The 27,824-nt window shown below is 48.1% G+C and overlaps 1 protein-coding gene across 1 annotated transcript; it reads right to left on the reverse strand.

Annotated features, from left to right (window-relative positions):
• On the reverse strand, positions 1 to 27,615 carry RBP7 (retinol binding protein 7). The gene is made up of 4 exons (XM_003822109.4): positions 20,498 to 27,615; positions 9,973 to 10,151; positions 9,447 to 9,548; positions 1 to 1,941 (listed from the first exon to the last, which is right to left on the reverse strand). Exons 1-4 carry the CDS (start codon positions 20,568 to 20,570, stop codon positions 1,891 to 1,893), a joined length of 405 nt encoding a protein of 134 aa, XP_003822157.1. The 5' UTR covers positions 20,571 to 27,615; the 3' UTR covers positions 1 to 1,890.
• Between the last annotated feature and the right edge of the window lie 209 nt (positions 27,616 to 27,824).

A 27,824-nucleotide genomic window follows, 5' to 3' on the forward strand; every position in this document is an offset into this window, starting at 1 on the left:
AGGATGCCTATAAGCCAAGTTTTCAAGCCAGCCCATCAGGCTGGTTATTTACAAATGTTGCTATGGGTCCCTGAAACCAATGCCAAATGAAATTTCTCTGCCTTGTTTTGTGTCCATAAGAGCTTAACCTTGTGGCCATGTGGGGATACTTTATCTTGGTTTCTGCCATCTAGAGGACAGGAATTTTGGGTTTCATGTCATAGCCCTAAAAATTATCTTGAGCAGGCCGGTCGCGGGGGCTCACACCTGTAATCCCAGCACTTTGGAAGGCCGAGGTGGGTGGATCATGAGGTCAGGAGATCAAGACCATCCTGGTTAATACGGTGAAACCCTATCTCTACTAAAAATACAAAAAAATTGGCCAGGCGTGGTGGTGGGTGCCTGTAGTCCCAGCTACTTGGGAGGCTGAGGCAGGAGAATGGCATGAACCCGGGAGGCGGAGCTTGCAGTGAGCCGAGATCACGCCACTGCACTCCAGCCTGGGCAACACAGCGAGACTCTGTCTCAAAAAAAAAAAAAATTATCTTGAGCAGTTAAGAGCCTTTGAAAGCTTGAATTTGGCTACTCTAGACTTCTTCTGGGAATAGCAATAGAAACTGCCCAGGGCTGGGTGCGGTGGCTCATCCCTGTAATCCCAGCACTTTGGGAGGCCAAGGTGGGTGGATCACAAGGTCAAGAGATCGAGACCATCCTGGCCAACCTGGTGAAACCCATCTCTACTAAAAATACAAAAATTAGCTGGGCGTGGTGTCACGCACCTGTAGTCCCAGCTACTCGGGAGGCTGAGGCAGGAGAATCACTTGAACCCAGGAGGCAGAGGTTGCAGTGATCCGAGTTTGTGCCACTGCACTCCAGCCTGGCAACAGAGTGAGACTCCGTCAAAAAAAAGAAAAAACAAAGAAAGAAACTGCCCAGTGCTGTGTAGCTCAGTAGCTAAGGCTTTGTCCTTTGACAAGGGTGATCTGGGTTGAATTCTTGGCTTCTGGAATGATTCCTTTCTGGTTTGTTATTTGTGTAACTTTGCCATTATTAAGGTTATTTTTCCTCCCATGGATAGCTTCTGATTTCCTGTCTTGGATTTTCTTTTCTCTAAACTACCCTTGGGGAGATTCTAAATCTTGTTTAAAAAAAAAAAAAAGAGGAACTGCTGGCCAGGCACGGTGGCTCACGCCTGTAATCCCAACACTTTGGGAGGCCGAGGTGGGCGGATCACCTGAGGTCAGGAGTTCGAGACCAGCCTGGCCAACATGGTGAAACCCCGTCTCTACTAAAAATACAAAAATTAGCTGAGTGTGGTGGCACATGCCTATAATCCCAGCTACTTGGGAAGATGAGGCAGGAGAATTGCTTGAAGCCAGGAGCCAGAGGTTTCAGTCAGCCGAGATGGAGCCACTGCACTCTAGCCTGGGTGACAGAGCAGGACTCTGTCTCAAAAAAAAAAAAGAAAAGAAAAGAAAAGAAACAAAATCACCATCCCAGACCCCTGTCAATATCACCATCTGCCCATCCCTCAAAGTCGTCTGCCCCCCACCCCCAGAGCTCTGGTGGCTGTTCAGGTTGCTTGTTTTGGCCAGCTTCCTCACTAGCCTTGAAGGCAGGACTGACAGCTTGTTCACTGGTGTGTCTCTCATGCGCCTAGAAGACTTTCAAATATTTTTTTAAATGCTGGGATTTCCTAAATCGAAAAGGAAAAACTTCAGAGTCATTTGGACAGGTTTATTGAAGCTGAGCAGTTTCCCCATAATCTAGATGACTTCAGGTTACACGCTGTGTGGCTCTCTCCAGCCACGAGTCCTCGTCACCAAATGGGATAGATAAACATCTGTTCAGTCTGCAATATAATTTGGCATAAAGCTGCAGCCACAAGTGGGCTCTGCTGCTGGATGTGGATCAGGCTCTATGGAATGTCTGTTTGCACACTTGACCTTCACAGAACATTTCCTAGGGCGTAAGGAGGAAGGGAAAAAGAAGGATCAGTTTGCATGTGGTCTGTTTTTACTCTCAACACTTATTTTTTATTGTATTTTAACCCTTTTCTGGAACATGTTTTTTTCTTTTTTGAGATGGGGTCTCACTCTGTCGTCCTGGCTAAGTACAGTGGTGAGATCTCGGCTCACTGTAACCTCTGCCTCCCAGGCTCAAGCGATCCTCCCACCTCAGCCCCCAAAGTAGCTGGGACACTACAGGCACGTGCCATCATGCCCGGCTAATTTTTGTGTTTTTTGTAGGGACAGGGTTGCCACTGCCTAGGCTGGTCTTTTTTTTTTTTTGAGATGGAGTCTCACTCTGTAGCCCAGGCTGGAGTGCAGTGATGCAATCTTGGCTCACTGCAACCTCCGCCTTTAAGCGGAATTGCCTTCAAGCAATTCTTCTGCCTCGGCCTCCTGAGTAGCTAGGATTACAGGTGTGTGCCACCATGCTCTGCTAATTTTTGTATTTTTAGTAGCGATGGGGTTTCACCATGTTGGCCAGGCTGTTCTTGAACTCCTGACCTCATGATCTGCCCGCCTCAGCCTCCCAAAGTGCTGGGATTACAAGCATGAGCTACTGCGCCTGACCCCTAGGCTGGTCTTGAACTCCTAGCCTCAAATGATTTTCCTGCCTTGCCCTCCGAAAGTGCTAGGATTATAGTTATAAGCCACCACACCTGGCCTACTCTCAACACTTCTGACACCAAAGGTGTGGGTTTTTAAACGCCTGACACCAGTTGTGTGATGTCTTTTCCAGTCCCACTTCTCCAACTCTCTGACACCAACCAAGTGTCCAGTAAACCAATTTAATTTGGGCACTAACTACCCAGAGTTAGCACAGACTGCATAGGTTAAGGATGCAGTCTCACGAGACTCCCCCCAGCTTCAGACACCTGTCGCAAATTTGGGACCTCCCATATTTCTGACTGACCAGCTACAAATCAGGTTTTCCCACAACCCCTCCTCGGGCTTGATAATTTGCTAGAAGGGCTCACAAAACTCAGAAAGTCCCTTTACTTACTATTACCAGTTTATTATAAAATAAACAACTCAGAAACAGCCTGATGGGGCCGGGTGCACATGCCTGTAATCCCAGCACTTTGAGTGGCTGAGGTGGGCAGATCGCCTGAGGTCAGGAGTTCTAGATCAGCCTGGCCAACATGGCAAAACCCTGTCTGTACTAAAAATACAAAAATTAGCCGGGTGTGGTGGTGCATGCCTGTAATCCCACCTACTCAGGACACTTGAGACAGGAGAATTGCTTGAACCCAAGAGGCGGAGGTTGCAGTGAGCCAAGATTGCGCCACTGCGCTCCAGCCTGGGCAACAGAGCAAGACTCCATCTCAAAAAAAAAAAAAAGAAGAAAAAAGAAAAGAAAAGAAACAGCCTGATGGAAGAGACGCATAGGGCAAAGTAGGAAGGGGGAGCACACAGCCCTCCCAGCACCTCAATGTATTCACCACACACATGAATGTTCACCGTTCAACATGGAAGCTCTCTAAACCCCGTGGTTTAGTTTTTAGTGGATGTTTCAGCACATAGGCATGACTGATTAAGTCAATGGCTATTTGTGATTAGTTCAATCTCCAGCCCCTCTTCCCTCAGGGATGAGGCTGAAAGTTCCAACCCTCTAATCATGCCTTCGATTTTCTGGTGACCATCCCCCATCCTGAAGCTATCTAAGGACCCTCAGTAGACAGTCATGTCATTAACACACAAAAGATCTTTTTTTTTTTATTTGGAGACAAGGCCTTACTCCTTTTTTATTTGGAGATAGGGTCTTACTCCTTCGCCCAGGCTGGAATGCGGTGGTGCAGTCATGGCTCACCTTAGCCTCAACTTTCTGGGCCTAAGTAATCCTCCCACCTCAGCCATCCAAGTAGCTGGGACTACAGGCACCCGTCACCATGCCCAGCTAATATTTTTTAATTTTTTGCGACGGAGTCTTGCTCTTGTTGCCCAGGCTGGAGTGCAATGGCGCGATCTCGGCTCACTGCAACCTCCACCTCCTGGGTTCAAGTGATTATCCTGCCTCAGCCTCCTGAGTAGCTGGGACTACAGGTGCCCGCCACCACACCCGGCTAATTTTTGTATTTTTTAGTAGAGACAGCGTTTCACCATGTTAGCCAGGCTAGTTTCCAACTCCTAACGTCAGATGATCCACCTGCCCCGACCTTCCAAAATTCTGGGATTACAGGTATGAGCCACTGCCCCCGGCCAATTTTTTGTAGAGACAGAGTCACACTATGCTGCCCAGGCTGGTATTAAACTCCTGGACTCCAGTGATCCTCTTGCCGTGTCCTCCCAAAGTGCTGGGATTACGGAAGTGAACCACCACACCCAGCAACCAAATATTTTTTAATATATCATGGTGGCTGGGTGCGGTGGCTCATGCCTGTAATCCCAGCACTTTGGGAGGCTGAAGGGGGTGGATCACCTGAGGTCAGGAATTTGAGACCAGCCTGACCAGCATGGTGAAACCCTGTCTGTACTAAAAATATAAAAATTAGCTGGGCATGGTAGCGGGCACCTGTAATCCCAGCTACTTGGGAGGCTGAGGCAGGAGAATCACTTGAACCCAGGAGGAGGAGGTTACCGTGAGCTGAGATCAAGCTACTGCACTCCAGGATGGGCGACAGAGTGAGACTCTGTCTGGAAAAAAAAAAAAAAAAAAAAATCATGGTAAGTAAGAAGCATTCCATGAGTATCCTTAGAACAAAAGTATTTCTGTGCCCTGCATGGGCAGATTTCCAGGGTATGCTAGAGAAGGATGTACACATTTGGTATTTCTCTTTTTTTTTTTTTTTTTTTTGAGACAGTTTCACTCTTGTCATCCAGGCTGGAGTGCCGTGGCGCGATCTTGGCTCTTGGCTCACTGCAACCTCCTCCTCCCAGGTTCAAGCGATTCTCCTGCCTCAGCCTCCCGAGTAGCTGGGATTACAAGTGCCTGCCACCACACCAGGCTAATTTTTGTATTTTTAATAGAGACGGGGTTTCGCCATGCTGGCCAGGCTGGGCTCGAACTCCTGACCTCAGGTGATCCACCTGCCTCGGCCTCTCAAAAGCGCTGGGATTACAGGTGTGAGCCACCATGCCCGGCCTTCCTTTTCTTTTCTTTTCTTTTTTTTTTTTTTAAAGACAGGCTAGTCCTACGTTCCCCAGGCTTGACTCAAACTCCTGGGCTCAAGCAATCTTCCCGCTTTGGCCTATCCAGTAACTGGGACTATAGGCAAGTACCACCACACCCAGCTGTTGTGCATAATTTGAACATTACCTCTTACAAACCAACTAATCTAAATCCTCAAACATATGTATATATTCTTTGAAATTCCATATTACACATTTGCGAAGGCAAGTTTCTTACTTTGTTTTTTTTTGGAGACAGAGTCTTGCTGTATCCCCCAGGCTGGAGTGCAGTGGCGTGATCTTGGCTCACTGCAACCTCTGCCTCCCGGGTTCAAGCGATTCTCATGCCTCAGCCTCCTGAGTAGCTGGGATTACAGGTGCCTGCCACAGCCCGGCTAATTTTTTTTTTTTTTTTGAGATGGAGTTTCACTCTTGTTGCCCAGGCTGGAGTGCAATGGTGCAATCTCGGCTCACCGCAACCTCCTCCTCCCAGGTTCAAGTGATTCTCCTGCCTCAGCCTCCTGAGTAGCTGGCATTAGAGGCATGCGCCACCACTCTCAGCTGATTTTTTTTTTAAATATTTTTTAGTAGAGACGGGAGTTTCTCCATGTTGGTCAGGCTGGTCTCAAACTCCCGACCTCAAGTGATCCACCCACCTTGGCCTCCCAAAGTGCTGGGATTACAGGCATGAGCCACTGCGCCCGGCTCCACCCAGCTAATTTTTGTATTTATAGTAGAGATGGGGTTTCATCATGTTGGCCAGGCTGGTCTCGAACTCCTGACCTCAGGTGATCCGCCTGCCTCAGCTTCCCAAAGTGCTGGGATTACAGGCGTGAACCCGTAATCCCATGCCTGACCTCTTACTTTTTTATCGTCAGAAGAGTGTGAGATTTGTCCATCTAGAATCAAAATATCTTCAAGGCCTTGGTATTCAAAGACTACCCAGACCCAACTTTAAGGACAGTGCTCTAGTTTTGTTCTCATGGGTCTCACCTAGATTTCACACATACAGTGAGGCAAAAAAGCACAGAGCTGAGAGCACACATTCTTGTCAGACCTGTATTTGAATCTTCACCCTACAGTGTGAAAATACATAATTCACAATCAAAGCTGATGAAACTTTAAATTATTTTGAGTCTTAAAGGAATGTGATTGTGGGACCTGGGTCATGTGAAAGGCAGCTGTAACCTAGACAGCTATAACCTTAATTTATCTGGTTATAGATTAGCCTTTTTCTTTATCTACACTGTTTTGTAAAAAACTAAAGGGCACCAGAGAAGACTTCCCTCTACTGTTGATCTTAATTACAGACTCACTTCCCTGTTTCTTCTCTCTTTTTTTTTCCCAAAGCAGGTGAACCTCTTCCCTCTCTAATACAAAGACGGATGACTATCACATTGTCTAAGATGGAATGTTAAATATACTCTTAAGATGACAGCAAGAATGAGGGGGAAGAAAAATAAAATAAAGAATGTTAAATATATTCTTTAAACTGGAAAGAAAAAGGAAAAAACTGAGTGGTAACTAATCAAATTCCTGTAACTCATAAAACAGCTTTGTATAGAAAATGTTGTAATCCTGCGAAATTTCTTTGTTTTCTGTCTGTCGGGTGGCTCACGCTTGTAATCCCAGCACTTTGGGAGGCCAAGGCGGGCGGATCACCTGAGGTCAGGAATTCGAGACCAGCCTGGCCAACATGGCAAAACCATGTCTCTACTAAAAATGCAAAAATTAGCTGGGCATGGCCGGGCATGGTGGCTTACACCTGTAATCCTAGCACTTTGGGAGGCCGAGGTGGGCGGATCACCTGAGGTCGGGAGTTCGAGCCCAGCCTGACCAACATGGAGAAACCCCGTCTCTACTAAAAATACAAAATTAGCCAGGCGTGGTGGTGCATGCCTGTAATTCCAGCTACTTGGGAAGGCTGAGGCAGGAAAATCGTTGAACCCGGGAGGCGGAGGTTGTGGTGAGCCGAGATCGCACCATTGTACTCTAGCCTGGGCAACAAGAGCGAAACTCCGTCTCAAAAAAAAAAAAAAATTAGCTGGGCATGGTGGCGGGTGCCTGTAATCCCAGCTACTTGGGAGGCTGAGGCAGGAGAATCCCTTGAACCCAGGAGGTGGAGGTTGCAGAGGGCCGAGATTACGCCACTGCACTCAAGCCTGGATGACAGAGGGAGACTCTGTCTCAAAAACACAAACAAAAACAGGCCAGGCACAGTGGCTCACGCCTGTAATCCCAGAACTTTGGGAGGCGGAGGCGGGTGGATCACCTGAGGTCAGGGGTTTGAGACCAGCCTGGCCAATATGGTGAAACCCTGTCTCTACTCAAAATACAAAAATTAGCCAGGTGTCGTGGCATGCACCTGTAGTCTCAGCTACTTGGGAGGCTGAGACAGGAGAATTGCTTGAACCCAGAAGGCAGAGTTTGCAGCGAGCTGAGATCATGCCACTGCACTCCAGCCTGGGCAACAGAGCAAGACTCCATCTCAAAAACAAAACAAAACAAAACAGGCTGTAAAATAATAGTTGTCAGCACATGGCCTCTAGGGAATGTTTTGGAGTGATTGACTTGTCTGAAACTGGATAATGGGAATGGTTGTGCACCTGTATACATTTACTAGAAATTATCAAACTGTACACTTAAAACAGGTGCATTTTTTGGTACATAAAGTATACCTCAATAAAGCCATTAAAGAAAAACACCTCAAGTCCAACAGCTTAAAAGTAAAAGAAGAAAAAGAAAAAGAAAGAAAAAGAAAAACTCCAAGAATTACATTCCAAGAAATTAAATTTTTATTACAAGCGGCCACGCCTGTAATCCCAACACTTTGGGAGGCCCAGGTGGGCTGATCACTTGAGGTCAGGAGTTCGAGACCAGCCTGGCCAATATGGTAAAATCCCGTTTCTGCTAAAAATACAAAAATTAGCTGGGTGTGGTGGTGCATGCCTGTAGTCCCAGCTACTCGGGAGGCTGAGGCAGGAGAATCGCTTGAACCCAGGAGGCAGAGGTTGCAGTGAGCTGAGATCACACCACTGCACTCCAGCGTGGGTGACACTGGGTGACAGAGGGAGAGACTCCATCTCAAAAAAAAATAATAATAAGACATTAACTTTTCAGCTTGGGTGTACTGACCCCATTTCTTTGGAGTCTGTGTTTCCTGGGTGGCCATTCTCATCTTCATGCCTGAATAAACCCTTATTTTATTTTATTTTTTTTTTGAAACGGCCTCTGTCGCCAGGCCGTAGGGCAGTGGTGCGATCTTGGCTCACTGCAACCTCCGACTAACTGGTTCTAGCAATTCTCCTGCCTCAGCCTCCCAAGTAGCTGGGATTACAGACATGTGCCACCATGCCCAGCTAATTTTTGTATTTTTAGTAGAGACGGGGTTTCACCGTGTTGGCCAGGATGATCTTGATCTCCTGACCTTGTGATCCACCCACCTCAGCCTCCCAAAGTGCTGGGATTACAGGCGTGAGCCACCTCGCCCAGTCTGAATAAACCCTTTTAAACTGGATTCTGATGCTTCTGACAGCAGCCTTGGGGAATTTCAAAATCCCAATTTATTTGTGAATGGGAAAAATGGCGTCCTTTTCACAGGGTTGTGATGAAGATTAAGTGAGATAATGCACTCAAAGGATTGAGCACAGTAATTGGGCCCAAAATAATCACTCCAAAGATGTGAGCTACTATATCTATCTATGCATATCTATGTATACATAAAGTAGCTATTACATATAATAGGTAAGAATTGTTCCATGAGTATTTGCATGTTATCTTCCTGCCTCTGTCGGAATATTCGGCTGTTTCATTTAATATAAGATGAGAGTATAGGCATGCGCCACTATGCCCGGCTAATTTTTGTATTTTCAGTAGAGATGGGCCAGGTGTGGTGGTGGCTCATGCCTGTAATCCCAGCACTTTGGGAGGCCGAGGCGGGTGGATCATGAGGTCAAGAGATCGAGACCATCCTGGCCAACATGGTGAAACCCTGTCTCCACTAAAAATACAAAAATTAGCTGGGTGTGGTGGTGCGTGCCTGTAGTCCCAGCTACTCGGGAGGCTGAGGCAGGAGAATCGCCTGGACCCAGGAGGTGGAGGTTGCAGTGAGCCGAGATCGCGCCACTGCACTCCAGCCTGGCGACACAGCGACACTCCGTCTCAAAAAAAAAAAAAAAAAATAGTAGAGATGGGGTTTCACCATGTTGGCCAGGCTAGTCTCCTGACCTCAAGTGATACACCCACCTCGGCCTCCTAAAATGCTGGGATTACAGGTGTGAGCCACCACGCTTGGCCTGATGTTTCCTTTAATACTGTATCATCTCATTAAGAACAAAATGTGGTGGATACCAGGTGGAGTTTGTCTCCTTCGATCCAATGGGTCCAGCCTCTGTTCTTCTTTTCTCCCTTCTGGATACAGGTGAGCCTGTCATTGTCCCAGATAACCAAACTCTGCATGAAGAGAGGAGAAAATGTTAGCTTGTCCTGGCAGGATCCTCAAGTGTTACGAAGTAGAATGCCAAGTTACCGTTGCAAAATCAACAGCCTACTTACTGCTTTTTTTTTTTTTTTTAAGATGGAGTCCCGCTCTGTCACCCAGGCTGGAGTGCAGTGGCACGATCTTGGCTTACTGCAACCAACCTCCACCTCCCAGGTTCAAGTGATTCTCCTGCCTCAGCCTCCTAAGTAGCTGGGAATACAGGCTCCTGCCAGCACGCCCGCCTACTTTTTGAATTCTTTTGGAGAGACAGGGTTTTGCCGTGTTGCCCAGGCTGGTCTCAAACTACTGACCTCAGGTGATCCGCCTGCGTTGGCCTCCCAAAGTGTTAGGATTACAGGCGTAATCCACCGCACCTGGCATTTCTTTACATTTTACCTTGCATTTTCTGTTGTCCAGGCCTCTGTTATCTTCATCAAATTCTTCTCCAACTTTAAATTTCACAAAGTAGTTCCTTAGGCTGCTGTTCGTGTGGATGGTAAAAGAATCCCCATTCTGCTCAATCACTTTCTGTGGCTTCAGCAACTTGGCTATTTTACGAGTGGCAAAGTCAATACCTTAAAAATAATTTTTAAAAAATTTGAACATTCGCTTGAGATACAAAAGTGAAGAATTTGGTAGCTGTTCTCAAAATCACCACATGTAATTGTTAGCATTTCCTGTACGACTTCTATGTTGTTTGCTACCAAAATCAGATCTACAAGGAATTGTCTTGGCAAACTGCCAAAGACAGCCTGATTAAAAAGTTTGCAAATGCCAGGTGCAGTAATTCCAGCACTTTGGGACACAGAAGACAGGAGGATTGTTTGAGCTTAGGAGTTTGAGACCAGCCTGGGCAACATAGCAAGACCCTGTCTCTATAAAAAAATATAAACTGTAGGCCAGGTGCGGTGGCTCACACCTGTAATCCCAGCACTTTTGGGAGGCTGAGGAGGGCGGATCACCTGAGGTCAGGAGTTTGAGACCAGCCTGATCAACATGTAGAAACCCCATCTCTACTAAAAATACAAAATTAGCCGGGCATGGTGGCACATACCTGTAATCCCAGCTACTTTGGAGGCTGAAGCAGGAGAATTGCTTGAACCCAGGAGGCGGAGGTTGCAGTGAGCCAAGATCACACCACTGCACTCCAGCCTGAGCAACAGAGCGAGACTCCATCTCAAAAAAAAGAAAGAAAGAAAAAGAAAACCAAAGGGACAGGGCTTAGGCCCCCCAACCCAGCCTCAGTCATAACTCTGCCTTTTTCTGCCTTACGTATTTACACTTTGAATTAAGAGAGCATTTGAACAGTTTCTCAACAAGAATGAAAACAAAACTCAAAAACCACTGGATTCATGTATATACCTCTCTCTCTCTCTCTCTCTATATATATATATATACACACACACACACACATATGTATATACTTTTTTTTTCTTTTTTCTTTTCCGAGACACAGTCTCACTCTGTCGCCCAGGTTGGGGAGAGCAGTGGCACGATTTCAGCTCACTGCAACCTCCACTCCCAGGTTCAAGCAATTCTCTTGCCTCAGCCTCCTGAGTAACTGGAATTACAGGCTTGCATCACCACACCCAGCTATATACTACTATGTATTTATAATTTTTTTCTTTTTTTGAGACAGGATCTCATTCTCTCACCCAGGCTGAAGTGCAGTGGTGCAATCATGGCTCACTGTAGCCTCAACCTTTCAGGCTCAAGTGATTCTCCTATCTCAGCCTCTCGAATAGCTGGGACTACAGGCACATGCCACCATGCCTGGAAATGTTTTAAATATTTTTTTGTAGAGATCAAGTCTCACTATGTTGCCCAGGTTGGTCTCGAACTCTTGGGCTCAAGCAATCCTCTCACCTCAGCCTCCCAAAGTGCTGGGATTACAGACATGAGCCACCCTGCTCGGCTAGAATTCTTAAATAAGCTTTAAAAAAGAGTTCCACAGGGAAACATGGAATGCTAAGAAGATGAAGATCAGGGTTTGGAATCCCAGTTCCACTTACTGCCTTTGAGCATATTATGTAGCTAGAAATAAACACCACTATTTTAAATAATGGCCAGGTGACGTCTCAGCGGGGAGCTGAAAGAAGTAAAGAATCAAGCCACACAGATTTCTGGGAAAATAGTTTAAGGCAGAAATCCAGGGAGCCCTGGGACTCTGAGGAAGGGTGTGCCAGTGTGTTTCGGGAACTCTGAGGAGCCTAGTGTATCTGCCGCAGAACCGGGGAGAGGGAGCAGGAAGGAGAGGAGTTAGAGATGAGACGTGATTCTGCCAGCCGTGGTGGCTCACGCCTGTAATCCCAGCACTTTGGGAGGCAGAGGCAGGTGGATCACCTGAGGTCAGGAGTTCAAAACCAGCCTGGGCAACATGGCAAAACCCCATCTCTACTGAAAAACAAAAATTAGCTGGGCATGGTGGTGCACCCCTGTAATCCCAGCTACTCGGGAGACTGTGGCAGGAGAATTGCTTGAACCCAGGAGGTGGAGGCTGCAGTGAGCCGAGATCGTGCGACTGCACTCCAGCCTGGGCGACAGAGCAAGACTCCGTCTCAAAAAAAAAAAACCCCAAACAACAACAACCAAAAATAAAACAATAGTATAAATGTCCTCATCCTAAGAAAAAATTTTTGTAGCCAGGCACAGTGGCTCATACCTGTAATCCCAACACTTCTGGAGGCCAAGGTGGGAGGATCACTTGAGCCCAGGGGTTCAAGACCAGCCTGGACAACATAGCAAGACCCCATTTCTATAAAAAAATAAAAACAGCTGAGGCTGGGCATGGTGGCTCACACCTGGGTCGGGCTGAGGCAGGAGAATCAGTTGAACCCAGGAGGCGGAGGTTGCAGTGAGCTGAGGTCGAGCCACTGCACTGTAGCCTGGGGACGGAGTGAAACTCCATCTCAAAAACAAACAAATGAACAAACAAACAAATATCTCAAAAAAACAGCTGGGCATAGTGGTACATGCCTGTAGTCTCAGCTGCAAATAAAAAAGCTTGTGTGTGTGTGTTTAAATCTAGAACTCCAGTTTTTAGTTCGAGATGCAATATGATCCAGGCTTTACTGGTTTTCAACAATATTTAAATATTTAAGTATTGAGACCAAAACCTTAAAATCACTTCCTATTATTATTATTTTTTTGAGACAGGGTCTCATTCTGTTGCCCAGGCTGGACTGCAGTGGTGCAATCTCGGCTCACTGCAGCCTTTGCTTCCCAGGCTCGAGAGATCTTCCCACCTCAGCCTCCCAAGTAGCTGGGGCTACAGGCATGTGCCACCACACCTGGCTAATCTTTGAATTTTTCTTTGGTAGAGATGAAGTTTCACCATGTTACTCAGGCTCATTTCCTATTATTAATATGACCAAGCCAAACATGAAGTTTCACCATGTTACTCAGGCTCATTTCCTATTATTAATATGACCAAGCCAAACATGAAGTTTCACCATGTTACTCAGGCTCATTTCCTATTATTAATATGACCAAGCCAAACTTACTGCTGACTTTCCTTAAACCCTATTATGTAAGCAAATCAAAACCCAATAACTTTAAACTAACAATGAGTTTAGAGTTATGCTTTTAAAATCTGTGAGGCGCCAGGCACGGTTGCTCATGCCTGTAATCCCAGCACTTCGGGAGGCCGAGGCAGGCAGACCAACGCGACCAGCCTGACCAATATGGAGAAACCCCGTCTCTACTAAAAATACAAAATTAGCCGGGCATGGTGGTGCATGCATGTAATCCCAGCTACTCCAGAGGCTGAGGCAGGAGAGTCGCTTGAACCTGGGAGGCAGAGGTTGAGGTGAGTTGAGATTGCACCATTGCACTCCAGCCTGGGCAACAAGAGGGAAACTCCATCTCAAAATCAATCAATCCATCAATCTGGCTGGGCGCAGTGGCTCATGCCTTAATCCCAGCACTTTGGGAGGCCGAGGCGGGCGATCACCTGAGGTCGGGAGTTGGAGACCAGCCTGACCAATATGGAGAAACCCCGTCTCTACTAAAAATACAAAATTAGCTGGGCATGGTGGGGCATGCCTGCAATCCCAGCTACTCAGGAGGCTGAAGCAGGAGAATTGTTTGAACCGGGGAGACGGAAGTTGCGGTGAGCCGAGATCCCGCCATTGCACTCCAGCCTGGGCAACAAGAGCAAAACTCCATCTAAAAAAAAAAAAAAAAAATTGTGAGGCAGGCCAGGCATGGTAGTTCACACCTGTAATCCTAACACTTTGGGAGGCTGAGGAGGGCAGATCACCTGAGGTCAGGAGTTCGAGACCAGCCTGGCCAACATGGCAAAACCCCATCTCTACTAAAAATACAAGAATTAGTCAGGCGTGGTGGGGGGGTGCCTGTAATCCCAGCTACTCGGGAGGCTTAGGCAGGAGAATCTCTTGAACCCGGGAGGTGGAGGTTGCAGCAAGCTGAAATCTCGCTACTGCACTCCAGCCTAGGTGACAGAGCAAGAATCCATCTCAAAAAATAAATAAATAAAATAAAATCTGTGAGGCAATTTGTTGTTAGCAAATTTACAATTTGCACTACTCATGTAGGGCAGGTGAGCCCCCAGAGTGGGGATTAGCCTGCAGAGGTTCTTGGCTTTGCCCAGGAAAGAATTCAAGGGCAAGCCAGAGGGAGAAGAAAACAGCTTTATTGAAGAAGCAGTGTCACAGCTCTGTGACTGCTCCTGCAGAAAAGAGCTACCCCATAGGCAGAAAGTAGCAGCTCAGGGCAGTTTTGTAGTCATATTTATACCCACTTCTAGTTATATGCAGAGTAAGGGGTAGTTTTTTTGTTTTTGTTTGTTTGTTTGTTTGTTTATTCAGACAGAGTTTTGCTCTTGTCACCCAGGCTGGAGTGCAATGGCAGCACGATCTTGGCTCACTGCAACCTCTGCCTCCCGGATTCAAATGATTCTCCTGCCTCAGCCTCCTGAGTAGCTGAGACTATAGGTGCCCACCACCACGCCCAGCTAATTTTTGTATTTTTAGTAGAGACGGGTTTCACCATGTTGGCCAGGCTGGTCTCGAACTCCTGACCTCAGGTGATCCACCCACCTCAGCCTCCCAAAGTGCTGGGATTACAGGCGTGAGCCACCATGCCCGGCTAATGGGTGGTTTATGCAGACATTTCTAGGGAAGGGGTAGTAACTTTTGGGTCCTCTGGTCATTGCCATGGAAAGGGGTGCTAAGTCCAGGTGTTGCCATGGCAACGGTAAACTGATATGGCACGCTGTTTTATGTGTTTTATGAAAAGCTGCTTCCATCCTATCCCTGTTTTAGTTAGTCCTCAGTTTAGTCCGCTGTCCCAAGCCCTGCTTCTGGCTTCTGGAGTTGAGCCCTGCCTCCTACCTCACTACCATGTTGCAACATTGTCACTTCACAGATTTGCAGTTACAAGGCTGGCCTCTTTAAATACCAAAATTTACTTTGAATTAGCATAAGTTCTGGGCCAGGTCCAGTGGCTCAGGCCTGTAATTCCAGCACTTTGGGAAGCCGAGGCAGGCAGATCACTTGAGGCCAGGAGTTCAAGACCAGCCTGGCCAACATGGTGAAACCGCATTTCTACCAAAAAATAAAATAAAAATTAGCTGGGCATGGTGGTGTGCACCTGCAGTCCTGGCTGCTGGGGAGGCTGAGGTGGGAGGATCGCTTGAGCCTAGAAGGAGGAGGTTGCAATGAGCCAAGATGGTGCCACTACACTCCAGCCTGGGCAACAGAGTGAGATCCTATCTCAAAAAATAAAAATAAAATAAAATGAATAAATTAGCATAAGTTCTGGTCACTTTCTGCCAGGTCCACACTTACTAGGACCTCAACAGTCCAACAGTCCAAAAGGCCATATTCCTTATAAGGCTGTTACCCAGGTCAAGCCATGCTTTTTCATCTACTAGATTATGTTAAATAGAAAATAAGACATTCGAGTAGGAGGGAACAGCCTGATGCACGTGCTATTACAAATGTGTGAGCATATACACCTGAAGGTAGGATCTCAAAGGAGTCCACACAAACGTACATTTATCTAAGCTTCAGATGTTTATATTAACCTTCAATCTCAAAGCCACTTCTAATCTCAAGGCAATGTGGGTTGAAGGCAAGAAGGGATCCCTTTAAATCCCAGTGTAGGGCGAGGTGTGGTGGTTCATGCCTGTAATCCCAGCACTTTAGGAGGCCGAGGCAGGCAGGTCACCTGAGCTCAGGAGTTCGAGACCAGCCTGGCCAACGTGGTGAAACCCTGTCTCTACTAAAAATATAAAATTAACTGGGTGTGGGGGCGTGCGCCTGTAATCCCAGCTACTTGGGAGGCTGAGGCAGGAGAATTGCTTGAACCCGGGAGACGGAGTTGCAGTGAGCCAAGATCCGTGCCACTGCACTCCAGACTGGGCAACAAAGGGAGACTCTGTCTCAAAAATAAATAAATAAATAAACTAATTAAATTAAATAAATATATCCCAGTGTACACAGTAATCTGGGACAAGTTAGTAACACCACCACCTTCTTGGGTTCATAACAGGACTAAAGGCGAGGACTTGCACAAGTTAGTCAATATCTGTGGGCATTAACATGGGGCTTCTCCATTTCTGAAGCATGCACCTTCAGTGTCCTTGGCTGCTGTGGGGGTACACCAGGAACTCCCAAATCCCAGGTTAGCTCCAAATATTAAAACCCAAGCAAGGCAGAGGCAGGAGGATTGCATGTGGCCAGGAGTTTGAGACCAGCCTGGACAACATAGCAAGACACCGTCTCTACAAAAAAATTGAAAAATTAGCCAAGTGTGGTGGTATGCACCTGTTGTCCCAGCTACTTGGAAGGCTGAGGTGGGAGGATCGCCTGAGCCCAGGAAGTGAAGGCTGCAGTGAGCCATGATCGCACCACTGCACTACAGCCTGAGCGACAGAGCAAGACCCTATCTCAAAAAACCCAAGTAAACTTTCTTCTTTGTGCAAAGACAAGCTGCCTTTCTTCTCACTGCGGTTTGGCAAATGCTGGGAGAGAGTGATGCGAGAGCCCGGGTGGGAGCTGCAAGATCAGTTCCTGAACACTAGTTTTTAGACAAAAGGGAGTGATTTTCTGCCCTCAAATGAGATGCCAGCTGGAGCACATCATGAGATGTGTGCTGTGTATTTGCTGGTGACTTATTTGACCCTTAGCATCACTGCCAACAGGCATTTACCTCACTTCTACTACTAAAAAAGAGGTAATCAGCCAGGCACGGTAGCTCACGCCTGTAATCCCAGCACTTTGGGAGGCCAAGGCGGGTGGATCACAAGGTCAGGAGTTCAAGACCAGCCTGGCCAAGATGGTAAAACTCCGTCTCTATTAAAAATACAAAAATTAGTCAGGAGAGGTGGCGGGCACCTGTAATACCAGCTACTCAGGAGGCTGAAGCAGGAGAATTGCTTGAACTCAGGAGGCAGAGGTTGCAGTGAGCCGAGATTGCACCACTGCACTCTAGCCTGGGCAACAGAGAAAGACTCCATCTCAACAACAACAACAAAAAAAGAGGCGATCATTTATTATTTTCCTAGACCCTACAGTTTAAAGATCTAAGTACTATATCTGTGATTTTTTATGGAATGTATTTTCCTTACATGTACATGAACAAGCATATAAATTTAAAGTTAATTATATATTCAAGTAAATCAGTAAAATTCAAGATTGCTAGCTGAATTTTTTTTTTTTTTTTTGTCTTATTGACTTATTTTTTTTGAGACCAAGTCTCATTCTGTTGCCCAGGCTAGAGTGCAGTGTCGTGATCTGGGCTCACTGCAACCTCCACCTCTCAGGTTCAAGCGATTCTCGTGCCTCAGCCTCCCAATTAGCTGGGACTACAGGCATGAGCCACCATGCCTAGCTAATTTTTGTACTTTTAGTAGAGATGGGGTATTTCACCATGTTGGCCAGGCTGGTCTCAAACTCCTGACTTCAGGTGATCCACCCACCTTGGCCTCCCAAAGTGCTGGGATTATAGATGTGAGCCACCGTGCCCAGTCTGCTAGCTTAATTTTTTTTTTTCAAGATGGAGTCTTGCTTTGTCTCCCTGGCTAGAGTGCAATGGCGCAATCTCGGCTCACTGCAACCTCCACCTTCTGGGTTCAAGCAATTCTCCTGCCTCAGCCTCACAAGTAGCTGGGATTACAGGTGCATGCCATCATGCCCAGCTAATTTTTTGTATTTTTAGTAGAGGCGGGGCTTCACCATGTTGGCCAGGCTGGTCTTGAACTCCTGACCTCATGATCCACCTGCCTCAGCATCCCAAAGTGCTGGGATTACAGGTGTGAGCCACTGCACCCAGACCAACTTAATTCTTAAGATAAAATGTATTATAGTATTATGGCTGGGCACAGTGGCTCACACCGAGATCGCGCCACTGCACTCCAGCCTAGGCAATAGAGCCAGACTCCATCTAAAAAAAAAAAAAAAAAAGAGTATTACAGTATTATGTAAACAACCACTCTAGTGCTATAAGTGTGACCTAAGTACTTAGCACTTTAACAAATTGATGTAAGTACTTAGTACTTTAACAAATTAGATCTGAAGTTGAAACACAGTTGCTGGTTTTCAGAAAACCGTTCTGGATTTAAGGGTTTCTGGATAGGCGACCTCAGAACATGGCACCTTATGTCCATTTTCACGCTGCTGATAAAGACATATCCAAGAGTGGGTAACTTATTATTATTATTATTTTAGACAGAGTTTCACTCTTGTTGCCCAGGCTGGAGTGCAATGGCACCATCTCAGCTCACTGCAACCTCCGCCTCCTAGGTTCAAGTGATTCTCCTGCCTCAGCCTCCCAAAGTAGCTGGGATTACAGGCGCCCGCCACCATGCCCAGCTAATTTCTTTTTGGTATTTTTAGTTGAGACGGGGTTTCACCATGTTGGCCAGGCTGGTCTTGAACTCCTGACCTCAGTTGATCCACCCGCCTCAGCCTCCCAAAGTGCTGGGATTACAGGCGTGAGCCACCGAGCCTGGCAAGAGTGGGTAACTTATAAAGAAAAAGAGGTTTAACTGCCACAGTTCCACGTGGCTGGGGAAGCCTCAAAATCATGGCAGAAGGCAAAAGGTACGTCTTACATGGTGGCAGGCAAGAGAGAATGAGAGCCAAATGAAAGGGGAAACCCCTTGTAAAACCATCAAATCTCATCAGACATTCACTACCACCAGAACAGTGTGGGGAAAACTGCCCCCATGATTCAATTACCTCTCCTCAGGTCCCTCCCACAACACATGAGAATTATGGGAACTACAACTCCCATATGAGATTTGGGTGGGGACACAGCCAAACCATATCACTTGGCATTTGAGGAAATAACAGTAGCAGGAAGGTCCCCCTCAGACCTTCTTTTGCCCCTCTTCCCTGAAGCAGGCCATAAAAGAATTCTCTGCTCTTCCTCTGAAGAAGATCATAAGACTCTCAAGTGAGAGGTGCCTTTCCCATACCCAGAGGAACACTCTTATCTCTTGGGATATGAAAGAGCAAAATAAATGCCCCTTTATCAACTAAGATGGGCCCTAAGGTTAAGAAAACAAAAATTGGCCGGTGCGGTGGCTCACGCCTGTAATCCCAGCACTTTGGGAGGCCAAGGTGGGCAGATCACGAGGGCAGATGTTCGAGACCAGCCTGGCCAACATGGTGAAACCCCGTTTCTACTAAAAAATACAAAAATTAGCTGGGCGTGGTGGTGGGCGCCTATAGTCCCAGCTACTCGGAGAGGCTGAGGCAGGAAAATGGCGTGAACCCGGGAGGCGGAGCTTGCAGTGAGCCGAGATCGTACCACTGCACTCCAGCCTGGGCAACAGAGCGAGACTCCGTCTCAAAAAAAAAAAAAAAAAAAAAAAAAAAAGAAAGAAAGAAAGAAAAAAAGAAAACAAAAATTGCCCACGGGTCAAGGGTTCAGGGATTGGCCGGCACGGCAACTTCCCAGATTCCTAAAGCTACAAGAAAAACTACACTCGTGGCAGGGCGCGTGGCTCACACCTGTAATCCCAGCACTTTGGGAGGCCAAGGCTGGTGGATCACCTGAGGTCAGGAGTTGGACACCAGCCTGACCAATATAGTGAAACCCCTTCTCTACTAAAAGTACAAAATTAGCCGGACGTGGTGGCTGGCGCACGCGTGTAATCCCAGCTACTTGGAAGGCTGTGGCAGGAGAATCGCTTGAACCGAGGAGGCGGAGGTTGCAGTGAGTTGAGAGTCCGCGCACCGTTGGCACCGCGATGAGGGCGGGAAGCACAGCGCGGGGCCCCTGGGAGCAAGAACGCCGCGGGCACCCAGCCCTCGTGGGAGGCGGCGGTCGGGGCACGCCCCGGGCCGAACCAGGCTCTGCACTCCCGCGGGTGCCCGGACCTGAAGGGTCGTCCGCTGGCTCCGGGATTCTGCATCCCCGACCCGCTCCGGGTGCGCCGAGGCTGCTGGGACTTCGCTGCGGGAGCGCGCCCGGGGCCCGGGGTCCTGCACGGAAGGCGGCAGCGGGGAGGGTGGCCGGGCAGAGGCTTCGGTCCCGGGCGCCCCCTCCCCGGCCGGACCCCCCTCCCCGGCCGGACCCCCAGTCTGCAGTCTCCGCAGGTGTGCCGCGTGCGGGTAGAGACGGACGTGGGGCTGGACGCGGGCACTCAGGGACGGACAGGTGGGGGACCGACGGCCGGGGGAACAGAGGGCGTGGAGAGACGGCCGTGGGGACAGGGGGGCGGGTGGGCGCGGGAAAGGACGGACTGGGGGACTGAAGGACTGGGGTCCCGCGCCCGATGGACGGAGGCGCCAAGGACCAGCGGACTCGGGGGCGACTGGGCGACGGTGGGCGCAGCAGGGCGGAGGCACGGACAGAGGACTTACCTACAGGCCCGGCCCGGCCGCCTTCGCCTGATCCCGAGACCCACGGCGAGCCTCGCGCCGCCGCCGCCTCCCCTCCGCCTTACCTAGGGCCAGCATGTAGCCCTCGAAGTTGTCGCTGCTGAGCAGGGTCCAGGTACCGCTGAGGTCGGCGGGCATGGTCGGGGATCGCGGGACAAACCCCGGCGGGCGGCCGGAGGCTCGGGCCGGGACCTATAAACCAGGCGGGGCGGGGCAGGGGGGTGGGGCCGCGCGCGGGAGGCGCAGGTGTGGCCGCGTGGGTCCCACTCACCCCTAGAAGCCGCTGCGCTCCCGGTCGCCTCAGCCCGGTGCTCCTGGCTCTGCCCACCGCGCGGCAGCTTCCCCCTTTCCTTGGGGCTTCCTCTCCTACTGCTTTCTCATGTCCCAGACTATTTCGGGCCACATTTTCTTCCCTGCTTATATGTTAATGACCCAGGGATGATCTTCAAACTCATGGCACTGAATATTGTCAGCTTCAATAACAATATACCTCTCAACGTAACTCTCATGGTCTCAATAAATAGGAGTTTATTTTTCTTAACAAGGAGTCCTGAGAGAAGTGATTGCTGGTGATGATTCGCACCTAGGAATCACAGTGATTCGCACCTCGGTAACGCCGCAGCTTCGTCTCTGTGACTCTGGTGGCCTTTTATTCCTGCTTGTTACCTCCCGGTCATGAGCTGGCAGCTGGGTTCCCAGCCAGGACATCCACATTCAAGGTAGGGAAGAGGGAAAGCACCAAAGGTCAGTATCCCTGCAGCACAAACCTCCCCATCTCCTATAAGTCTGGATAGTTGGAAAAAAGAAAAGAAATTACCCAGCAGGTTTCTGTGTACATTTCATTAGCCAAAACTGTATCAATGCCACTTCAAACTGCAAGGGGGCCTGGGGATTCTAGTCTGCAGCATTTAGCCTCAGAGCAGAGAAAAGCAAAGGAGAAGGGGTGGGAATATGGGCTAACCTACAACATTAGCCACAAACACCGCCTAGATATGCTGGCTCCAAGACTGACTTATTGATTTTATTTCTATTTTTTTTCTTTTGAGACGGAGTCTCACTCTTTCTTTCTTTCTTTTTTTTTTTTTTTTTTTGAGACGGAGTCTCGCTCTGTGCCCAGGCTGGAGTGCAGTGGAGAGATCTCGGCTCACTGCAAGCTCCGCCTCCGGGGTTCATGCCATTCTCCTGCCTCAGCCTCCTGAGTAGCTGGGACTACAGGCGCCCGCCAACACGCCCGGCTAACTTTTTATATTTTTATTAGAGATGGGGTTTCACCGTGTTAGCCAGGATGGTCTCGATCTCATGACCTTGTGATCCGCCCGCCTTGGCCTCCCAAAGTGCTGGGATTACAGGCCTGAGCCACTGCGCCTGGCAGAGAGGGAGTCTCACTCTATCGCCCCGGGCTGGAGGGCAGTGGTTCCATCTTGGCTCACTGCAACCTCCGCCTCCCAGGTTCAAGTGATTCTCCTGCCTCAGCCTCCTGAGTAGCTGGGATCACAGGTGCCCATCACCATGCCCAACTAATTTTTTGTATTTTTAGTAGAGATGGGGGTTTCATCATGTTGGCTAGGCTGGTCTTGAGCTCCTGACCTCGTGATTCGCCTGCCTCAGCCTCCCAAAGTGCTGGGATTATAGGTGTGAGCCACCACACCCGCGGTATTTATTTTTTCATTTATTCTTTTTATTTTATTTTATTCTATTTTATTTTTTGAGACAGAATCTCACTCTGTCGCCTAGGCTGGAGTGCAATGGCGCAATCTTGGCTCACTGCAACCTCCGCCTCTTGGGTTCAAGCAACTCTCCTGCCTCAGCCTCCTGAGTAGCTGGGATTACAGGTACCTGCCACCATGCCTGGCTAATTTTTATATATTTTAGAAGAGGTGGAGTTTCACCATGTTGGCCAGGTAGGTCTCGAACTCCCAACCTTAAAAGATCCACCCACCTAAGCTTCCCAAAGTGCTGGAATTACAGGCATGAGCCACCACGCCCAGACTGACTATTTTTTGAGATAGAGTCTTGCTCTGTTGCCTAGGCTGGAGTGCAGTGGTATGATCATGGTTCACTGTAGCCTCAACCTCCTGAGCTCAAGTGATCTTCCTGCCTCAGCCTTCTGAGTAGCTACAACTACAGGCATGTGCCACCATGCCTGACTAATTTTTTGAATTTTTTATAGGGATGGAGTATCCCTGTGTTGCCGGCGGTTGGTCTCAAACTCCTAGGCTCAAGCAACCCTCCAACCTTGGCCTCCCAAAGTGCTGGGATTACAGGTGTAAGCCACTGTGTCCAGCTCAAGATTTATATGTCAATTTCTGACCTCTCCCATGAGTTCCAGACTCAAATATAATAAAAGCTAGCAGTCCGGGCATGGTAGCTCACACCTGTAATCCCAGCACTTTGGGAGACCGAGGTGGGTGGATCACCTGAGGTCAGGAGTTCGAGACCAGCCTGGTCAACATGGTGAAACCCCATCTCTACTAAAAATACAAAAGATTGGACAGGTGCAGTGGCTCAAGCCTGTAATCCCAGCACTTTGGGAGGCTGAGGCGGGCAGATCACGAGGTCAGGAGATCAAGACCTTCCTGGCTAACATGGTGAAACCCTGTCTCTACTAAAAATACAAAAAAATTAGCCGGGCGTGGTGGCGGGCACCTGTAGTCCCAGCTACTCGGGAGGCTGAGGCAGGAGAATGCGTGAACCCGGGAGGCGGAGCTTGCAGTGAGCCGAGATCGCGCCATTGCACTCCAGCCTGGGGGACAGAGCAAGACTCCGTCTCAAAAAAAAAAAAAAAAAAAAAAAATACAAAAAATACAAAAAATTAGCCAGGCATGGTGGCGGGCACCTGTAATCCCAGCTACGTGGGAGGCTGAGGCAGGAGAATCGCTTGAACCCAGGAGGCAGAGGTTGCAGTGAGCCAAGACCGTGCCATTGCACTCCAGCCTGGGCAACACGAGCCAAACTCTGTCTCAAAAATAATAAAATAAAAAATAAAAGCTAACATTTGGCTGGGTACAGTGGCTCACGTTTGTAATCCCAGCACTTTGGGAGGCTGAGGTGGGTGGATTGCCTGAGGTCAGGAGTTTGAGACAAGCCTGGCTAACATGGTGAAACCCCGTCTCTACTAAAAAAATACAAAAGTTAGTCAGGTGTGGTGGCACACGTCTGTAGTCTCAGCTCCTGGAGAGGCTGAGGCAGGAGAATCACTTGAACCCGGGAGGCAGAGGTTGCAGTGAGCAGAGATCGTACCATTGCACTCCAGCCTGGGAGACGGAGTGATTCTGTTGCAAAAAAAAAAAAGCTAACATTTGTTGAGTGCTATGTGTATTATTATTTGTTGCAAAATCCTACTTCTCCAATAGTTATTTTATTAACTCCCTTTGACAGAGCTAAAAACTGAGGCATAGAGAGGTTAACTAACTTGCCCGAGGTCATATAGTTGGCAGAGTCTGGATTCAAACCCAGGTAACCTGCCTGCACGTTCAGTGCCACCTCTCGCCTCCTACTTGACGTCTCCACTTGACTATCTTAAAGGCATGTGAAACTTGATGCAGCTAAGCTAGAAAGTGTAAGAACAAAATTTTTTCCAGCTCTCCTTATCTCCATATATTCCATTAGGCCCCTGGATGCTCAAGCTAAGAATCCAGTAGATTTGTGAATTTCCATCTTCTCTGCTGGCCAAAATCCAGTCCCTCAGCAAGTCCTCTTGGTTCTACCATCTTAACCCAAGTCCCCATCATCTCTTGCCAGGACCACTTATAAAAATCTTTCATCTGGACCTGCTGCTTCCCTTCTGAGCCCCTCAAAACAATTCTCCATACGCAGCCCCGGCAAGCTTTTAAGGAATGTAATTCAGATCTTCTCACTCCTTGCTTACAGCCCTTCAGTATTGTCCTATCTTTTTTCTTTTCTTTCTTTTTTTTGAGATGGGGTGTCGTTCTGTTGCCCAGGCTGGAGTGCAGTGGCACAGTCTTGGCTCACTGCAACCTCCACCTCCTGAGTTCAAGCAATTCTGTCTCAGCCTCCCGAGTAGCTGGGACTACAAGCGCATGCCACTACACCCGGCCAATTTTTGTATTTTTAGTAGTGATGAGGTTTCACCCTATCAGTCAGGCTGATCTCGAACTCCTGACCTCAGGTGATCCACCCACCTAGGCCTCCTGAAGTGCTGGGATTACAGGTGCGAGCCACCGCTCCTGGCCTGTCCTATTTTTCTTAAAAGGAAATTTGCACTCTCTCTCATGGTTAGGTTCACAACGTCCTCCTTCCTGGTTTGGCTCCTGGCCACTCCTCCACCAGCAGTACATCCTGTCTCCCCCAACTCAGTTCCTCTAATCACATCACACCCTTTCCTTCAGAGTCTTGGTATTTGGTGTCTCCTCTTTCTGAGATGTTTTTCCTCCTAGTTTTTGCCTGGTTAGCTCCTTTGGCTTCCAGCTCAAAAGTCACTATTAGGGGTACAGTCTTTTCTTTTCTTTTTCTTCTTTTTTGAGACCAAGCCTTGCTTTGTTGCCCAGGCTGGAGTGCATTGGTGCGATCTCCACTCACTGCAAGCTCCGCCTCCCGGGTTCACACCATTCTCCTGCCTCAGCCTCCTGAGTAGCTGGGACTACAGGCGCCCGCCACCACGCCCAGCTAATTTTTTGTATTTTTTAGTAGAGACGGGGTTTCACCGTGTTAGCCAGGAAGGTCTCGATCTCCTGACCTTGTGATCCACCCACCTCGGCCTCCCAAAGTGCTGGGATTACAGGGGTGAGCCACCACGCCCGGCCATAGGGGTACAGTCTTTTCTAGTCATGGTCTCCATGGAGAGGAATTGTCCCTAAACACCCCTGGCCTCTGCTCATCCTCTTAGGATTGGAACAACTAGGACTGAAGGAGTGCCTGGGACATGGAACTCTTGCTGCTAAAATTGGAAAAGTCCCTGGTAAACTGGAATGAATGCTTGCTCTCGGGGCAACAGCCACTGAACCATTTTTGTCAACTAGGTAGAGGTAATCTATAAAAAAATTATAATCCTAGGCTGGGCGTGGTGGCACATGCCTGTAATCCCAGCATTTTGGGGCCGAGGAGGGAGGATCGTTTGCGCCCAGGATTTTGAGATCAGTCTGGGCAAGATGGCAACGTCCTGTCTCTACAAAAAATAAAAAACTAGCTGGGTGTGGTGGTATGCACCTGTAGTCCCAGCTACTCGGGAGACTGAGGTGGGACGATCGCTTGAACCTGGGAGGTGGAGGCTGCAGTCAGCCGTGATGGAACCAATGCACTCCAGCCTGAATGACAGACTGAGACCGTCTCAAAAAAAAAAAAAAAATCTAAACCTAAAGTATTTATTTACTTATTTATTTATTTAGAGACAGAGTCTCGCTTTGTCACCCAGGCTGGAGTGGGGTGGCTCAACCTCTGCCTCCCAGGTTCAAGAAATTCTCCTGCCTCAGCCTCTAGAGTAGCTGGGATTACAGGCGTGAGGCACTGTGCTCAGCCCTTTTGTTGCTTTTTTTCCGTCTTATTTTTCAGTTGGTTTAGAATGTGGACAGAAAAGTACTTGGATATCTTCAAGAACTTGAGAGTCATCTTCTCAGAACAGCCTTCCTATATGCTCCTAATACACACTTATTCCACATCACATCTCTGCTTACGTCCTTTATCATTATTATAATCCATAATTATCTTTTTTCTTTTTTATTGACTGCCTTTTCCATGAAGCTTTCCAGGGCAGAGCCCATGTTCATTTCATTCACCACTCCTGTATCTCCAGGGTCTAGCACAGTGCCTGGTAAGTACTCAATAAATGTTTGTTGACTGACTGACTGACTGGCTATGACCTTTTCCAAGGGAGAAATGCCATTTTCATTGAGAAGCCAGAGTGACATCACCTTGCCCATAATGAGCTAGCTGTTGATTCTCATAACTGTAAGACATAGATTCCAGGCTTGGTGCGGTGGCTCACGCCTGTAATCCCAGCACTTTGGGAGGCCGAGTTAGGAAGGTCACTTGAGGTCAAGAGTTCAAGACCAGCCTGGCCAACAGGGTGAAATCCCGTCTCTACTAAAAACAAAAATTAGCCAGGCTTGTAATCCCAGCTACTGGGGAGGCTGAGGCAAGAGAATTGCTTGAACCCGGGAGGCAGAAATTGCAGTGAGCTGAGATTGCACCATTGCACTCCAGCCTGGGTGAAGAGGCAAGACTTTGTCTAAAAAAAAAAAAAAAAAAAAAAAATTCAGCTGACTAAGAGAACAGGATATGCAGAAATCTTACTTACTTCCCATTCTTAAAATCTCATTGTTCTAAAACTTGGCCTGAAAATGAAAATCACAGAAAAAACTAATAATAGTTTTAACCTTCGTGCTGGTTGGTATGGCTTCTGGCCAGCTTGAGCAAGGGTCATCTATTATGGACAGGATTTAATTTCAGCTGAAGTAGACATAGACTCCACTTGCCATAGGATAAGGAGTAATTTTTTTTTCCTTTACAATTCTAATGTCTTCCTAGACAGGACTCAAGGTTATCTCTGGAAGGAGAAGCATAATTTATTTGGTCAAATTTGAGCCCTTTCTTTCCTTCTGTTTGGTGCTGGCAAAGTAAACCAGAAGATTACAGCCAAGACTGAGGTCCTGAACCTGTGTACAAGCACTGTTCTTCCTAGACAGCAATGGATGGGGATTGCTGAGGGCCACTTTATCATGGAACCTCTCATCTGTTGCTTGATGGAGTCTGATGCTGGTTCAGCAAAGACTGGCATGGACCTTGTGGTGGACTCCACACCATCCATACCTCCCCTCCCTACTGCAAGAATGCAATGCCAATAGGGAGTTTGGTCTGGCTCCTGAAGGTAGACCTGGATTAGTATCAGGCTAAACCAATCCCAGAAACCCTATTAGCTTAGCCAGTGATCAGCTTTAGGGAGAAGCAGGTTTAAATGACTGAATCAGCCAGTGAGATGCGATGAGGAGTTTGAAAGGGCTGTTGGAAAAGATGTTTCTTTGATTTTAACAGAGCCATGGGGAGCCATGAGGAGTCACTCCTGAACATGAACTAGGAAGCCTGGCTACTGGTGACCCTCCTATAACTCAAGGGCACTAGATTTAAGACACTGTGACTGGAAGTGTAGAGGGATGGAAACAACCCGGGTCCCCGATGACAGTGTCGACTCACAGCACCTACAAACCTACACACCTTCCATTCTGCCCTATGTCTGTACTTCTGAGTATAGATGTCCGTGTTTAGACCACTTTGAGTTGAGCTTCCTGCTACTTGCAATGAAAAAAAATTCTGATACATTTTGAAGCAGGGTATTTCCCTGACCCCTTCATTGGCAGGAACTGGAATGCAGGGGCGCTGGAACTAGCCAGCCACTTTGGCGCTGGCAGGGGCCATTCCACTCACTTGGACCTGCTGTGT

This window comes from Pan paniscus, chromosome 1 (genome assembly GCF_029289425.2).
Source record: "Pan paniscus chromosome 1, NHGRI_mPanPan1-v2.0_pri, whole genome shotgun sequence".
NCBI classification, from domain to species: Eukaryota; Metazoa; Chordata; class Mammalia; order Primates; family Hominidae; genus Pan; species Pan paniscus.